The following is a 16612-nucleotide window of genomic DNA, read 5'->3' as shown; positions in this document are numbered from 1 at the left end:
GTACAGTTTTATACATTTGGCTAGTGATTTATTTTTTGGAAAGATGTTAGAATTTTTTAAATACATATTAAAAGTGATACAAGACAATTTTATAAAATTTTTTTCATAACTGGAATTAGCCAAGGAGTCTTGCTGTGACTCCCAGGTGGGAGTTTCATTAAGCACAGTCTGCCCATTTACTCAGTCTCTTCTCTCAAACTCTTCCAGTCCTCTCTTCAGTGGACACATTGCCTACTTTTTCATAGAAAAACGTGGTTATAACATTTATTCACAGTATCATTAATAAATAAGGTGTTGTAAGAGATGAACTTTACTAGCAAGTGAAGTGCTCCCTTAAATACCCAACCTTTTTTTCTTAAGCTATTTAAGATGTATATTTTTTTCTACCTTCGTAAGCAGAACAATAGTATCTCTCGTGGCGTGAGGGTAAGGCTTATCCATCACCCTTGAGTCTCGTAGCGTCTCAAAGCTCCGTTATTTCATTCTTCAGTTTCTTTTATTTATGCTTGAAATACTTGGGAGAAAGATGTGATAGCCAAAGGGAAACATGAACCAACAGGAAGGTGTGGCACGAGAACCGGTAATAAGCTGCAAACCGGGCTTTCAGGTGTCAGTAACCGCGGCTGCAAGTGAAGCCCGCCGCAGGGACGCGGTACGCAGGGGCGCAGTTCTGCAGCCGCTCATTTTCTTAGGATGAAATTCGGAGTTCCTGGATCGCAACACCAGCCTCAGCACCTGCCCGCAGGACCGGAGCACAAGGTAGCGCGCCCGGGAACCCGACCTCTGGAAGCGGAGGAGGACGCTTCGAACCAGAGGGGTCCGGCAGGATGCGCCGGGGGCGGGGCAGTGGCGGCCGACGTCTCGCGAGGTTTCATCCTCGCGCAGGCGGCAGCGGCTGGCGGGGAGTACGGGATGCGCTCCGAGAAGGAGCGGGCCGGAGGCCCGGGCGCGACCGTTGGTACCCGGGGCCCTGGCGGGAGGGAGAAGCTGTCTGCCGCGGAAGTCCAGTTCCGCCGTGAGTCACCACGACGAGAATCCGAGACGCCAGCCTCTTCCTCTGGCTGCGGGGGCGGGGCCGGTAAGCCTCGCGAGGAGAAGAGGACGGCTCTGAGCAAGGTGAGCTGGGCCTGGGGCGGGCGGCCCGCAAAGCCTCGCGGGAAGAGGACGGCCCTGGGCAAGCGTGGGCGGGACCAGGGGTGGGCCGGACCTGCGAGCTCTGCGGGACGGGGACTGCCCTGAGAGAGGAGGGGCGGGGCCAGTAGGAGGAAGGGGCAGCCCTACGCGAGGCGGGGCCAGGGACTGGATGGCCGGGAGAACTTCACTAGGAGAAAGGGACGGCCCTAAGCAATTGCGGGCGGGACCAGGGGCCGGCGGGGCGGGGTGCAGGACTTCCCTAGGAGAAAAGCAGGGCCCTAAGCAAGTGTAGGCGGTCCCGGGGCGGGGCTGACGGAGTGGGGAAGCTCGAGGCAAAAGGACGGCCCGCAGCTGGTGTGGACCGGACCTGGAAAGGCGAGGTGTGCCTGGTAAGGGGAGGATGGCTCTGTGCAGGTGAAGGCTTGGTCCGCGGGGGACTGCGCCTTGACGCTGGTCCTTCTGGTATGAGGGGTGGGAGTGCCCACTGGTGGTGAGCAGGGTTGGCCGGAGTGTGTCTGGGAGGGGAGCAGGTCTCTCCTAGGCCCGCGGGACCCTTGGTTGCAGGATGAGATGTGCTGGGCGGGGGTGTGTGCGCGAGGCCGGAGAGACCTTTGGCTAGAGGGCGGGATGCACACTGAGGCTGGCCGGTCTTCCGGCTGGCGGTCAATTGGGGGACGCCCCAGGAGTGACAAGCCGGCGTTGTCCCTCAGGTGGTCCTCAGACGGCTGCCACCAGGCCTCACAAAGGAGCAGCTGGAGGAACAGCTGCACCCACTGCCTGCGCACGACTACTTTGAGGTGGTGGCCGCTGACCTCAGGTAGGTTTTGGCGCCCAGGTTCGTGGTGTGGGCGAGAAGCTGAGGGTAACAGCAACCCACTCCTTTTCCATCTCCCCACAGGACCCAGAAGTTCTCACAGACTGCCTTCTGCAGGACATTCCTGAGTTGGCAGGGCATTAATGGAACTTAGCAAGAGCCCTCTGTGATGTCCTCACGGTCCAAAAGTTATTTGGTGACACCATACCTTACTCCATGTAGCTTTAAAGCATGTGAAGAGAGAACAATTGGTCAGTCCTGCATGTATACCCTGGTGTTGCTAGTGAAGACCAGTCCCCAGGTGGCCTCGGGCTTCTCCTAGCTGCCGCACCTGCCAGCTGGGTCCTTCTCAGTGCCTGGACATACCTGCCTCTGTCTAAGTCCCTATTTAACAGAGGTGTCTATGAGATAGGGGAGGAAGGCTGAGTTTGCTGTAGACCCCATACTGTGTGCCACTGTAAGTACTAAAGTGCCTGGAAGTGCCTCTTCTTCGGTATAGATGGTACAGTCAGCATTCTCTTCTCAGAGGGCACAGTGGCCTGCCTGTCCTGATGCCACAGGTGACCTTTGTTTCCTGGCTCTGCACTGTGGCAAAACTAGCCCAAAGCATTCTCCCCAGTAAAAAGCCCTCAGGTTGTGACTTATTTGTGTTTTCAGTTTCTTGCAGAAAAATATCCAGATTGTTATAATTAACTGAGAGATGAACCTTTGAAAGAAAGGCTTTATCTGAAGTAGTTTGCCATTTCCAGAAAAGAAGAAAAAGGGCAAAGTTCCAAGAGTATTTCATCTTTACTAACTGCTTCTGCTGTCCTGTATTTCAGTCTGCACCCTCATCTGTACTCCAGAGCATACATTAATTTTAGGGACCCTGATGACATCCTTCTGTTCAGAGATCGTTTTGATGGATATGTCTTCATTGGCAATAAAGGTTGGGTTCCTGTCTTTTAAACTCTTCTAATGAAGATGGAATGTTTGTGAGTTTTGATTAAGAAATTCTCAGTCATATAAAGTAATACCATAAAATTTGACTGCTACTGTATCATGTGCTGATACATAAAAACATTAAAATGAGGGCTGGAGTTTTGGCTCAGTGGTAGAATGCTTGCCTTGCATGGGTGAGGCCCTGGGTTTGATCCTCAGAACCACATGTAAATAAATAAATTAAAAGATCCATTGACAACTAAAAAATATTTTTTAAAAAACCATTAAAATGATAAACCAAGGAATTCTAGAAATTGTGTGATGATGACAAGGTTATCATTAGAAAATGGAGTTTTTTGAGTCAATTCTCTGGATAAATGAACTTTATGTCAGAACTAAGTTATTTTTTCCTGTAATTGAAAGAAAATCTCTAAATGTATCTATATCTTGTCTTCCTAAATGAAGTATTCTGCAGTGTATTCTTGATTAACAGTTCTTGATAATGTTGTGGGGAAGGGGTTGAAACTGTGACTGATGGTGCTGGGTGGTATTGCCTGGGGGCTGCCTACCCTTTCTGGGCCTGCTTTTGGTGTTTTTCTTTCTCCTCTCCTGTCACATGGTCCTGTGCTGTTGAGTCTATAGATCATTGATGGCAAACTGTTTTCAGCCCCCCACTGCCTGCTTCTTGCCATTCACCTCCCCTCCTCCACTGAGGGTGTCAGACTAGAGGAGGTCATTAGAGTGGCAGAGCTAGGGGCCAAGACACAGTCAAGTAAAGGGAAGTTTTAGTACTTGAACTATTGGGACATTTGTGTTAATTGCGCTGTTCTTTGTCTTTTTTTTTAACTTTTTAAAAATATTGGTAAAATATAGATAACAAAATTATTGATTTTTCCTTTTTTAAATGTACAGTTCAGTAGTGTTAGGTATATTCACCTTATTCAACTAATTGCCAGGATTCCCTGCAGCTCACAAAACTGAAACTATACCAGTTAATACTCCACATCCCTCATCCCTAGCTCCTGGCAACCCCAGGTCTATTTCTGTTTCTGGGGTATGAATTTGACTACTCTGCATACCTCTTATTAGTGAATCACAGCATTTGTGTTTCTGTGACTGGCTTATTTTTGTGACTTAGAATAATGTCTTCAAGGCCATCCATGTTGTAGCGTGCTACAGAATTCCCTTCCTTTGTAGGACTAAATAATATTCCAGGTTTTAGCTGTGTGAACCTGAGTGTACAGATAGGTCTTTGAAATTCTTCTCTGAGTTCATTTGTACAAATACCCAGAGGTGGGATTGGTGGGTATACGGTCACTCTATTTTTAGTGTTTTGAGGAGCTGCCAAGCTGTTCCCCAGTGACTACGCTCTTCTGCACTACCACCAGCAGTGCATAAGGGCTTCTGTTGTTGTTCTTCCTCACCAGCATCTGTTTGGCTCTCATATCGCATTGTGATTTAGATTTGCATCTCTAATGTCTGTTGAGGAAGTCTCATACTATGCATGCTAGCCTCTTGTAGATAATCTTTGGGGGAATACTTAATTCAAGTCCTTTGTACATTTCTCTCTCTCTCTCTCTCTCTCTCTCTCTCTCTCTCTCTCTCTCTCTCTCTCTCTCTCTCTCTTTGTGGTGCTGGGAGTGAACTTGGCTTCATGCATGCCATGTAAGCACTCTACCACTGAGATACATGCCGAGCCTGCTTTGTCTGTTTCTCAGTCAGTACCTCTCTGTGGCTGAATACAAGTCTGTGTGCATGCTGGATGTTAGCCTCTTCAGATATAAGATTCCCAAACATTTTCTCCCATTCCACACATTGTTTTTATTCTGTTGATTGTATTCTTTAATGCATGGAAGTTTAAAACTTGGTGCCAGTTGATCTATTTTTCTATGGCTGCTCTTGCTTTTAGAGTTGTATCTGAGAACTTATTGCCAAATCCAGCAGTTTAGGGCTTTTCTGCTACGTTTTTTCCAAAGAGTTTTAAGCCTTTTGTTTAGATTTATTCCATCTTAATTATTGTGAATAATGTTGGGTAAGAGTCCAATTTAATTCCTTTGCACCAGATTCAGTTTTCCCAGCACCATTGTTGGAGAGTCCATCCTTCCCCCATTTAGTCATGACAGCCTTTTCAAAAGTCACTTAAACATAAATCCAGGGGACTTTCTGGGCCCTGTGTTGTAGTTCCCTGGTGGGTATGTCTGTCTTTAGGCCAGTACTATGCTGTTTTGATTACTGTACTTTGGTAGTAAGTGTGGAAATCAGGGAGCATTCTGCTGTCTTTAGCATGTAACTGCCATGTCCCGGGAGTCGGTGCAGGAGGGAGTTGACATCGCCCCTGCTGAAGTGCCATTTTCATTCTCATTCTTGACTTTATTCTGTGTAGTTGAGGTTGGCACACACACACAAAAATGTCTTCCAGATAAATAGGAATCAAAAATCGGTCACCTGACCATTACTGACATTACTGAAAATAATTATTCATTAGATTTGGCTCCAAGGTGCTAGTGCTTCATGTGTTGATCAAACATGTGACAGATATTTTTCAGTGAGCATCTGTTTTCTTTCTCCTGCTCCAAATAGTAACAAATCAGTTTCTACTGCTTCCATTCTCTACATTTTTATTGGAAACGAATTTTATTTGGAACATGATACATACCCTTGAAGCACCCTTTCCCTTTAGTTCTGTGTCTGTTATAAGCGAAGTAATCTCCTTGAATTGTATAACAGATTGGTAACTGAATCAACCTTTGAAAACAACAAAAAAAATTATATAGCTAAGTTGGCTAAAGATATTTCAGTGACAAGAGTGCTTGGAAGGGGATAGGGAGGTCAGTCTGGTGAAATCCACCCTTTCAAGTTAGCAGTCTGAAGATCTGAATGTGTTCAGCCATGAAGCCCCACAATGGGGCATGTCATTAGTGAAGATTGTCCTCCTACCACCAGCTTGTCCTTTGTTTAAGTCTGGAGTGTGCTTGATCTTAGGTGAGTGAGCAAGGCAGAGTTCAAAGTTTGGACTGTGTCTTGGTCACAGGCCTGGAGTACCCTGCAGTGGTGGAGTTTGCCCCATTCCAGAAGATAGCCAAAAAGAAGCTGAAGAAAAAAGACACTAAGACCGGGAGCATCGCAGATGGTAAGATTATTGAAATGCTGGACCAGGAGCTGGGAGGCTAGACACCTGGCCCAGTGCCATCCTCTCCTGTGTTGAGGAGGAATATGTTTATTTTTTTTCTTTTTTCAACTTACAGATCCAGAATACAAGCAGTTTTTAGAAACATACAGTGTGGAGGAAGAGAAAACCAGTGCCAATCCTGAAATCCTTCTGGGAGAGGTAGAGGCAAAGACAAGAGAACTCGTTGGTCTGTTTTTCTCATTTCTCTTTTCTTTATGGAGATACTCATATATAGAATATTTATTCCTTCTTTTCATGATTACGGTAAAGATTTAGTTTGTTGTAGACTTGGCAGAATTGCAGTGTTTTTCAGTTTTTTTTCTTAAATTTATTTTTTGGTTGATTTGACACAATACCTTTATTTTATTTATTTTTATGTGGTGCTGAGGATCGAACCCAGGGCCTTGCACGTGCTAGGCGAGTGCTCTACCGCTGAGCCACAGCCACAGCCCCAATGTGTTTTTCTGTTTTGACAGAAGGGTGGTTGACAGAGGGCATGGATGTTTCTGAGCTTTACTGATGGAGAGCACCTGAGTTCCTAGACAGTCACTCTAAGCCACAGTCTCTGAAGGATCAGTGCTGAAGACATGGGAGTGCTCTGGCCATCTGGAGCCAGTAGAGATGAGGTGCTGCAGTCAGAAGAGTACCAAGCACTGGGGGAAGCCAGCCAAGCCACTGGACACCCAGCCAGAGCACAGGGTCTGGTTAGGATCCAACTTAACCTTGTACCCCAGAAGCACACCTGTCACATCCCTAGACACTCCCCTGTGAATGCGAAGTCTCTTCTGTGTCACCAGGCAGATGCGGTAGTTGAGTGCCACATGTACCTGGCAGTGTCCTCCTTCCCCGCTGGTCTGCTTAGTGCTGGGCCTCTCTGCCAGGCCCTGTTGCATCTCCACGAGACTGTTCCTGCTCACTTAAGACTTGTGTGATGTGACAGTCACTGTTGAATTTGTTTTTTTATCTGTTGGTCTCATTCCATGTAAACTCCCTCTCCTTTCATTTTTCCACTTCCCCAAGGGAACCATATTTTCAACTTTGTTTTCCCAGAGCACAGTAGTTTAGGAGTTGAGTACAGTTGAATGAAGAAACAGGCTGGAGGCTGGGACTTTGCGGGAGCAGAATGCATTATCTGCTGTGTGTCGAGAGGCATAGGAAGCCTGGTGTCTTCTGGGGGTACTAGTGAGGGGCCTAGAGTGCTTCTAGGGAGCCACAGGAGCTGATTTGTTTGCTCCTGTCATTGCTGCATCCAGGGTGGATTGTGAATATCAAGGGACAGGCTTGGGCACTGGCTGAGAGGCTTGCATACCCAGGAGGCTACTGGTACTGGACTGGGAGATGCAGCATATATTTTGGAGGTAAAATAGATAGGGAGGATAGGTGGATTGGTTGTAGAATATAAGTGACAAGGGCTGGGGATATAGCTCAGTTGATAGAATGCTTGCCTTGCATCCACAAGGCCCTGGGTTCAATCCCCAGTACCACCCCCACCCCCCCCCAAAAAAAAGAGCTGATAAGTGACAAAAAGAATTAAAGGCTCCAAATTAAAATCATGAAGTGACCCCTATTATGAAGGGCAGACTCTGTCTGGATGACCTCCTTGTTATGAAGGGAGGATCAGCATTTGTGGTATGCATTCCACAGTTTCTTCAGATTCATGTGATGACGGCGCTGTTTTTGAACAGCGGTACTTACAGTACCATTTTCTGAGCTGCAGTCTATATTCTGATTTTACAGAGAATGAATGTACAGGTTGAGTATCCTATATCTGAGATGTTTGGGACCAGAATTATTTTGGATTTAGGATTATTCTGGGGGCTTGGAATACATGTATGCATTTAATAAGCCACCTTGGGGCTGGCCCAGGTCCAAACATTCAGCTCCCATGTTTCAGCACACCTTGCACTTCACCTGTGGGGGGTTCTGCACTATTTTTCAGCACTTGCATTTTGAATGACTCATCACATGAGATCCGATGTGGGGTTTTCCATTCAAGGTGTCAAATCAGTATTCAAAAGTTTCAAACTTTGGAACCTTTCAGATTTTGATTAGGGATGCTCAACCTGGATTATAAAAAATTGCAAGAACCTACAGGTTTATAACTATTGTATAGGAAATGGAGAAGTATTAAAGTGAATATATGAATTTATAATTTAATGATTTCTTTAAACATACAAAGACATATTTGTTACATTTGGCAAGTTAAACATATTGTTCTCATTTTACTTTTATACTGTCTTTGTGAATAGTATTTTATTTTATTTTATTTTTGGTGGTGCTGGGGATTGAACTCAAGGCCTTGTGCATGCTACACAAGCACTCTACCAAGTGAGCTATCTCCCCAGCCCCCATGAGTAGTATTTTATGACTCCCTTAAGAATCAAGAGCTGCATGTCTACTGGGCATTTCCAGATTGCTTGGTTTATAGTAATGGAATAAGAACTCCCCTGGATACAGTGCACGCTCATGTAAATTTTTAAAATAACATATGTCCCCAAATTAAAGGTTAAATTGAAAATAAGTATTTAAATAAGAAAATTTTATTTAGAAGTTACATGTGTGCATTACAGTTTTTTGTGTTTTAGCTAGAAGAACCACGCCTCTTTTGGAATATATTAAAAATAGAAAATTAGAAAAGCAGGTAGGTCTGGCATTTACCTGGTGAATATCCTTTTTGCATCTGCTGTTTCCATTCAGAAAACTTACACAGTACTTGTCCATACCTTCAGAGAATTCGAGAAGAGAAGCGAGAAGAACGGAGGAGGAGAGAGCTAGAAAAGAAACGTTTGCGGGAAGAAGAAAAAAGAAAGAGAAAAGAAGAAGAAAAATGCAAAAGAAAGGAGGCAGATAAACAAAAGAAGACTGCTGAGAAAGAAGTGAAGATCCAGGTAGTTGTGAGGAACCATTCCATTTTTTTTTTCCAAAAACAGTTTCGCTATGTGAATTATGCTTTTGAGGTCTTTTAGGTCCTTAGAATTTTAAGCAGATTTTCAGTTAACCTAGTCTTTATTGTTAGAGCTCCCTTTCCATTCTATAGCTGGGGTTTTTAAGGCTGTGCCCAGCCCCAGGGGCTCCTGGACTGTCTATGGGGACCACAGGACCTGGAGAGCAGAGGAGCCCACATATGGGGTATCTGCTCACATCTTTCTTTAAAGAAAAGTTTTCCTGGCTGAAAAGTACCCATTTAGAACCACTGTCTTTCCATGTGCTCAAACTTGGGCTCATCATTCTCTTGTGGTGACAGCTCTTTCTCACCTAGTTTCTCTTATGAGGGATGTATTTGTTCAGATGCTTCAAGGGGATTTTTCTTTGTAATATGTGTTGGTCAGAATTGGGATCAGCTTTGTCTGCTTGGGACCTTATTAAACCCAGATTTCAGTCCAATGTGATTGTATCTAACTTCACAGAGGTACCTTAAATCCTCTGTGAAGTTAGGTACCTTATAGAGGCTCGATAGAATTGTACAACATAAAGAAAAAGAAAAAAACATCAGGACTCAGGGAGAGTGGGAAAGAGACAGCTATAGCACAGATTACTTTCTGATACTCTCTCTAGTCAGAAATAGAAAATTTCGTCAGAATCATGCTTCTCAGAAAACACCAGCTCTTCCAGGAAGTGGAGTTTTCTCTGGGTCTTTTTTCTAAGAGAATCTCTCCTGGGGATTCGCTAGCCACAGAGAGGACAGTTTCTCAGCAGCATCCCACAGAAGCACGCACATATGTGTATCTGTCAGGACTGCTATTCCCAGAGTCTCACAGCTTGGCCTGGCCAGGGCATCCTGGCAGTGCTGTACATCTCTGGGCACTGCTGCTGGTGCTATACCTGAGCTGATAGAGTGTCCCCCTTGGTATTTGCTTTTACCATCTTGAGGATGAGAAGGGAAAATGAACACGGGAGACTGGACATGGATTCTTAAAACTGCACATGGAAGTCATGCATGTGATCTTCCCCATGTAAGTGGCCAGGACAACTCACATGGCCCCTTGGTTCAGAGGGAAAGCTTGAGACTACTGAAGACTGACATAGCTGCTGAGGACTGTGTCTCCAACTGTCTCTAAAAACTTAAGGACATTTGTGCAAAGTAGACTTCATGATGGGACAAGAGCCAGGCCACTCAAGCCCACTTGCTTCAAAAGTGGAAGCAGGTTCTCCAGGTAGGCAGGTAACCATTTGTGCCAGACAGCCACCCATAGAGTTCAAGTTGACTGGGGTAAGAAGTGGGTGCAGATCTGTGTTGGTTTAAAATATATAGTCTGATAGTGCTATTGAAATCAGAGAGCCTAGCTGTGACTACATAGACAGACACCTGATGGGTGGATCAGGGGTTTTCCTCAGGAAGCTGCTTGGAGCGCGGAGAGTTCTCTGTGTATGTGTGGGTCAGGGCTCATGCTCCATGGTACAGTGAAGTCTGGCCGCGAAGGGAGGTGCCCATCTGCTGTGACCAGTGCCGCCAAACTAGCAGGTTTCAGTGAGGGGCATGGGATATTTGAAAGAAATAAAGAGTCAACACATGCAAATCGCTGCTCTCTGGTGGTAAAGCAGGTCTAAAAAATTACACCAGCAATCTTTATTATTATATGTGTCTAAATCAAGTTAAATACTATGCAAGCATTATTCTTTGTATTCATGAAAGTTACAGAGTTAGCAAGAGTATGCAGCTATTTCCTCAGTTACATTCTACAGTTGCAATGGGCAATGTTAGGAGCCTTGTGCATCTCTCAAGAAAGTCCATTGTTTAAAGTTACTAACTCACTTGCAGATTAAGGAGCAGCGGAACTGGTGAAATGTTGTTATCTTAGCAGGGAAGTTCCTTGGTTCCCAGGAGCTGCCTTGTCTGTCAATAAAGTTGAAGCTGATAAGACTCCAGCATGGAAGATATCTCCATAGCAACTAGGCATCTAGGCCTTTGCACAGAAACTTTCCCCAAGTATGCCACAGTCATGAAGTCATCAGGGACCTTAATCTCAGATACTGGTCTCCCAGTCACTGTCACCGCTGTCTACACCTGTCATTCCAGAACTCAGTTCTGTCTTATTGCCGTGTCCAGGAACACGGAGGGGACACCCTGTGAACCTTAGCAGCTAACCCGGTGCCTGATGCTTTATAGTCCATAGATTACCACTAGTTTTTCAAAAAGAACCATGGAAACTTGTAGTCTGTAATTTCAACTATAATTTTTAAGTAGGACTTTTGAAGTATTTGGAGTATAGTGTTTTATTTCCGTATTTTTGACTATGCAATTAAAATTTAAAATAAGCTAAAGAAATAAATAAAATTTAAGTCAACAAAAGTAAGTCCAGCATCCTTCATAGGAGGAAGAAATTAGAACATGACAACAGCTAGACTAGAGGAAGAGCTAGGCAGGTCAAACCTGAGAACAGCTATGGCTCCCAGCCTGAGGGTGGAGGGAGACTCATGAGTGAGGTCATCCACCTGTTTAGCTCTTAACAGGCAGGTGTGTGTGATTTGGGATCTCTGACTTGTGAATCATCTGGAGAGTTCCAATTTTTTAAGAACCTCAAAAATAAGACCTGCAGCAATGTCAAAAGAAGTCATACAAACAGCCTAAGGGTGTTGTTCATAGAGAAAGGAGCACAGGGGCCAAAGCCCACAGGGAGCTTGATGGGGAGGTTGGGTCCCAGAGATGCAGATAGAATCCCTGAATCAGTGGTGGCTCTAGACCAGTTATCTGGAGAAACTGTCATTGTTATCAAGAAGTTCTGACTGGTGTGTGTGAGTGATTGGGGTGTGCATATGTAGTGCAAGCACAGACCAGGACCTGATTACATGTATGAGCATCAGCACACTTGTACCAGACAGGAACATGCCTGACCTCAGCAGCCCTTGGTCTCTGGAAGCCTTGCTGTGTTGCGCTTCCTGAGCCCATAGTGCTGTCCCCACTATCTTGCTCCTGGCTCACCCCAGCCCTGCTTGCTTTGTCCTTCTTAAACATGTGGACTGCTCTCCCCAGCCCTGCCCTGGCTGCTCCTCTCCTGGCCTCAGTTTCTGTCTCACCTCTGCAGAGTCTCCCTTCTTCTGCCCCTCTCCCTGGGTCTCTGTGCTTCTCAACTCTGGTTTAGTATGTCTGTGGAGTTTTCAACCTCTACCTGAACTGAGCTTGTTCCTCTCCACCCCTAGGAGGACTACTGTCTTGGCTAGAATGCCAGCCATGGTGTGGGGGGACATCTGTCTCACAGCCACATTCCCAGTGATCAACAGAGGGTCCTCGTGCCCAGTCTCAACACACAACTGAGACACTTGGTCTCTGCAGAGGGATGTGTCTTGTATGCCAGCAAGAGAGCCTCAGTCTGGGGACTGGTTGCCAGAAAGACCAGGGTGGGACTGGAGAGTGGGGCTTTGAGCCCACCTGCAGTCTCCCAGGAGGGCTGGTGATTATTAGTCACTAGCAGCTGGGGACTTAATCCTGCCTTTGTGATGAACCTCAGAATAACACCTAAGATTGCTCCAGGTTGGTGAACACGGAGATTCTGGGTGGGTTTGAGTTGGAGTCAGGGCACATGGCCCCCCGCAGCCACACCAGGGTGGGGCTCCCAGTTGCACCTGTACAGTACACAGTGGTGGGAAGTGGAGTACCCCTGAGTTCTGTAAGTCCTTACTGCTTATCCAGTCTTTGCCAGGATGGGTAAGAGGGTCAGAGGCACCAGTGACAACCTGAGTTCTGCACCTGGAGTGGGAACCTGCCTGGGGACAGACACCAGGTAGATGTTCTCGTAAGTGTGAGTAACTGTGGTTTTAGGCACATGAAATTATTTGTTGAGTGAAGGGGCATGGAGACCATTGTACTTCTATAATGCTCATATTTATCTCCGACACACTGCTGATGTAATTTAAAGGAAGGTGGACAGTTCCCTAAAAAGGAATGTCGAAGGTCATGACTCCACACAGCTGCAGGAAGAGGGCATTGCTGGTTGACATCCACAGGGTGAGAGACAGCTGGTGCTTGTCAGTGGAGCATGCCATGTCAGGGGCTCCCCTGCACTGCAGGTTTAAACACGCTCCCTTCATGGGTGAGGACAGAGGTCTCCAGAGCGCACCTCCTAGTGTGCACAGAGTCTCTGTGGTGCTGGGCTCTGGGGAGGCCCATGTGCAGATGTCCAACCCCTGCTTCAAGGAATAGAAAAGGCAGTGTTTGAAAACTATAGACTGGGAGCTGGGGATGTAGCTCAGTTGGTAGAGTGCTAGCCTCACATGCACAAGGCCCTGGGTTCAATCACCAGCACCACCAAAAAAAAAAAAAAAAAAAAAGAACTGACAACCATAGATGTTCTAAAGAACAGACCTGTGGGTGACAAGAAGGGGAATGCTTAGAGTTCCACCACCAAGAATGGTGATCAGTGAGTGTCAGAGCCTGCGGGCATTGGCGCTTCATACCACCTGAGGGCCGGAAGTGGTCTGGAGACTGAGGGCAGTATGTGCTCATGGGCCAGGCTGCAGTGGTCTGACCCTTCTTGGTGTCCCCCATTGTTGAACGAGCGTGGCTGTGTTGTGTGTACATAAAACCAGATCATGGTGGCTGTTCTATTCTGTAGTGTTCTTTTATTGCTAACATGAGCATCTTTTCATTTCAAAACATCATTTTTCATAACTGTAGAATATTTCATTGACAGATCCACTGTGTGTTGAGCCAAAAACCTGCTTTTTGTACCTCTGGTTTAATTCTTTAGCTATTGAAGCATTTGGGCTTAATATTGATATGCATTTTTAATTGTTTAAGTTTCTTTTATAATATGCTCTGGAATGCTGATTTGTTAACGTTACAATTTCTCAGCTTCTTAAGAAACCAGAAAAAGGAGAGGAATCAACCACTGAGAAACCAAAAGAAAGAGGAGAAGAAGCTGGTGTTGGAGATGGCAGGTGGGAAGCCCACGCCCCCTGCACAGTGATGAAAACCAGGCTCCTGGAGAGCCTGCCGGAGGCGCTCAGGGAGAAGTGAGTGAGCTTTCCTACCACCCGTGGCATGGGTCCACAGTGTCAGCACGTGTGTCATGTGCTCTGGGAGTCTGGAGAGTGCTGCTCTCATGCCTTTGCCTCAGTCTTGCCAGGAGCATGGTGGACACGGGGCCTTCGGTCAGGTTGCACCCAGTCAGCAGGGCGCCCTCTTCAGCCTGCACTCAGGCCTGCAGGCACTGCCCCCATGGGCTGTCCTCCTGTCAGCTTTGCCTGTTTGTTCTTCCAGCACCCCATCTAGCCCAGTGTTTCCTGCTGGCCAGGTCTTTGTGGTAGAGAAGTAGATCTTAGGTGCTTGGTCCTCCTGCTCCTGCTTCCCCTTGCCCTTGCCTCCTTCCTTACCCCTCTGCATGGTTCTATGGAGGGGGCTGAGGTGTAGAGGCAGCGTCTCTGTTGTTGGCCCACAGGTCACAGGATGACAGTGATGGAGAGCAAAGGGACCTGGAGAGAAGACCTTGGGGGAGAGAAGCTGAAATGCTGAGGTGCCACCTGGACAGCAGCAGAAAACATGGTGCTCACTCTGAGTTTGACAGGTTTGCCAGGAGGAACGAAGATGAGCTGAGATGGGCCAGAGGGTCCACCCAAGATAGAGGGAAGAAGGGGCGCCAGGACGGGGGCATCCCCATGGAGACGGCAGAGAGGCTGGCCAGGGAGAAGGAGGACAATGGCCTGGCCCCCAGGAAGGAGCGTCTGGGAAGCAAGGTGCTCTGAGCCCCTGGGCTGGACCTCCCGCAAAGCTCTGCTCCAGGGCATCCCTGTACTTTTGCAGTCTCATGACTGCGTTTTCCAAATTATCTTATTAAATCAAACAAGAGAATCTGCCTAGCGTGTAGCGTTCCTGCCTAGTGTGTAGCGTTCCAGGACGGGTCTCCCACCGTGTGAGGCCCCCGCCCGTAGATTCACCTGTCATGGTCTTCTGGAGCTCTCGCTCTCTTGGGCCACATCAAACCTGCAGTGAGCACAGGGCAGAGCCCACCGTCTCCTCAGAACCAAGTTGCTTTTCACCAAGAAAACTGTCTTGTTTAGTCCACGCTAGACATTTAACCCACTGACTTCAGAGTGAGACCCTAGCATTTACCCTTCAGACAACAGGAAAGCACCAGTGGCATGCACACGGCCTCCGAGCACCCAGTGGACATGGTGTTGGGTCCCGCTCAGCCCAGTGACAGCTTCTCTTTCACTTTTTTTTTTTTTTTTTTTTTTTTTTGGTGCTGGGGATTGAACCCAGGGTGCCTTACCACTTAGCTACATTCTTAGCCCTTTTTGTTTTTTTTTATTTTGCAATAGGGTGCAAGTTGCTGAGCCTGGGTCTCCAGCTCATGATTCTCCTACTTAAGCCTTCTGAGTTGCTGGGATTATAGACCGCTGTGCCCAGCTGAATTTCACTTTTGTTTGGTCGCATTTTCCCAGAGAAGCGTTGGTACTGTATTGGTAACAGAGCTGGGTTCCACGTCCATGCTTGCCCAGCCTGCTGAGCAACTTGACTGTCCTCTGTCCCTGGTTTGTCATTTTAAGAATATGAATGGGAATTTGATGTGTGACCTTGGAGACAGGCTGTCTCCATTCCATTCACTTGCAATCCACTGGAGCTGAATGTTGGTGATGTTCATTTGTCATGTTTCAGGAAAGACCAGCCTAAGACCCAGAGGAGAGCTTCATGCATGACAGTCTTATAGTACTTGACATTTCTGTAGACCCCTTAATCTCAGGGGACAGCCATGGGCCTTTCTCGAGAGAGCACCTTCACATGCTTCCCTCCTAGCTGCCTGTGTAGGCAGTGGTGGTAGTCTGTTAGTCTTCAGTGGCCCACAAGGCCTGCCCCAACATGGTGTGTTGAGGCACTTTGGGATGACAGTTGCTACTTAGGAGGCCAGGATGCAGACACCACCCTGGGGAGGATGAGGCCCTGGAATGTAGACCAGGTGCCTGCTGAGCCTCTTTCTGCTCTTCTCACTGGTCTAAAAAGAAGTAATGCTAAACACTTGGAGTAACTTCCAGGGGCCCCACACCCAGCCCGGCACTAGGTCATGGTGAGCAGTGCGTCTTAAGAGAGGAGAGCTTGTCTGTAGGTCATTCAGGTCACATGTGGGGCCCCTGGTGGCCAGGAGGGTGCTGGGCAGGGAGTCTGCTCCTAGGGCTCTGGGCTGTGAGGAAAAGAGGATTTGTCTCCTCCCTGTTGCTCCGATGTGGTGGAAAGCTGGCTGGCCTGTTCCAGAGAGGAGCTGCCTCAGCCTTGGTATCCTCAGCGGTAGTCATGTGCTATGGCCGTGCACCCTTGTGCCCTGACATGGTTGCTTTTCATATCCTCAGTCCTGCCTGCTAGTGGAATTAAATCAGATCAAAACACAAGGGTAGTTGTCTCACACAGCAAAATTCATTTGCAGCAATCAAGGAGACCACAGAGAATCACTACCAAAGCCATGACTTCCAAAGGTCAGGCAAGCTTGCAGGAGGCTGCATCACATGCACAGTGGGAGATCCTGCCTTCCTCCCTTGTGATAGAAATGAGGCTGTAGTTCTTCCCTGGGAGGACATTTGGTGTTACAGTGAAGTGAGTTGGTGTCTGCCACAGCACATACTCCTTAGGGTAGCTAGTGGAACATTAT

General features: G+C 47.1%; 1 protein-coding gene across 3 annotated transcripts; it reads left to right on the top strand.

Moving 5' to 3' along the window:
- Nucleotides 1-14828, top strand: UPF3A (UPF3A regulator of nonsense mediated mRNA decay). Of its 3 annotated transcripts, none has more exons than XM_081265892.1 (9): nucleotides 5-1116; nucleotides 1845-1951; nucleotides 2770-2876; nucleotides 5901-5999; nucleotides 6115-6225; nucleotides 8624-8679; nucleotides 8768-8929; nucleotides 13828-13988; nucleotides 14414-14828. In XM_081265892.1, exons 1-9 carry the CDS (start codon nucleotides 694-696, stop codon nucleotides 14715-14717), a joined length of 1530 nt encoding a protein of 509 aa, XP_081122018.1. In that variant the 5' UTR covers nucleotides 5-693; the 3' UTR covers nucleotides 14718-14828. The 3 variants fall into 3 exon arrangements, with proteins under 3 accessions (XP_081122020.1, XP_081122018.1, XP_081122019.1); XM_081265893.1 differs by having other exon boundaries at nucleotides 12-1116; nucleotides 8768-8926; XM_081265894.1 differs by lacking the exon at nucleotides 2770-2876 and having other exon boundaries at nucleotides 1-1116; nucleotides 1828-1951.
- Nucleotides 14829-16612: the final 1784 nt, after the last annotated feature.

Source organism: Spermophilus citellus (genome assembly GCF_964194105.1).
Source record: "Spermophilus citellus genome assembly, chromosome: 1".
Classification (NCBI taxonomy): Eukaryota; Metazoa; Chordata; class Mammalia; order Rodentia; family Sciuridae; genus Spermophilus; species Spermophilus citellus.
Note: the sequence above shows the minus strand (reverse complement) of the source record. Positions and strands in the feature narration are given on the sequence as shown.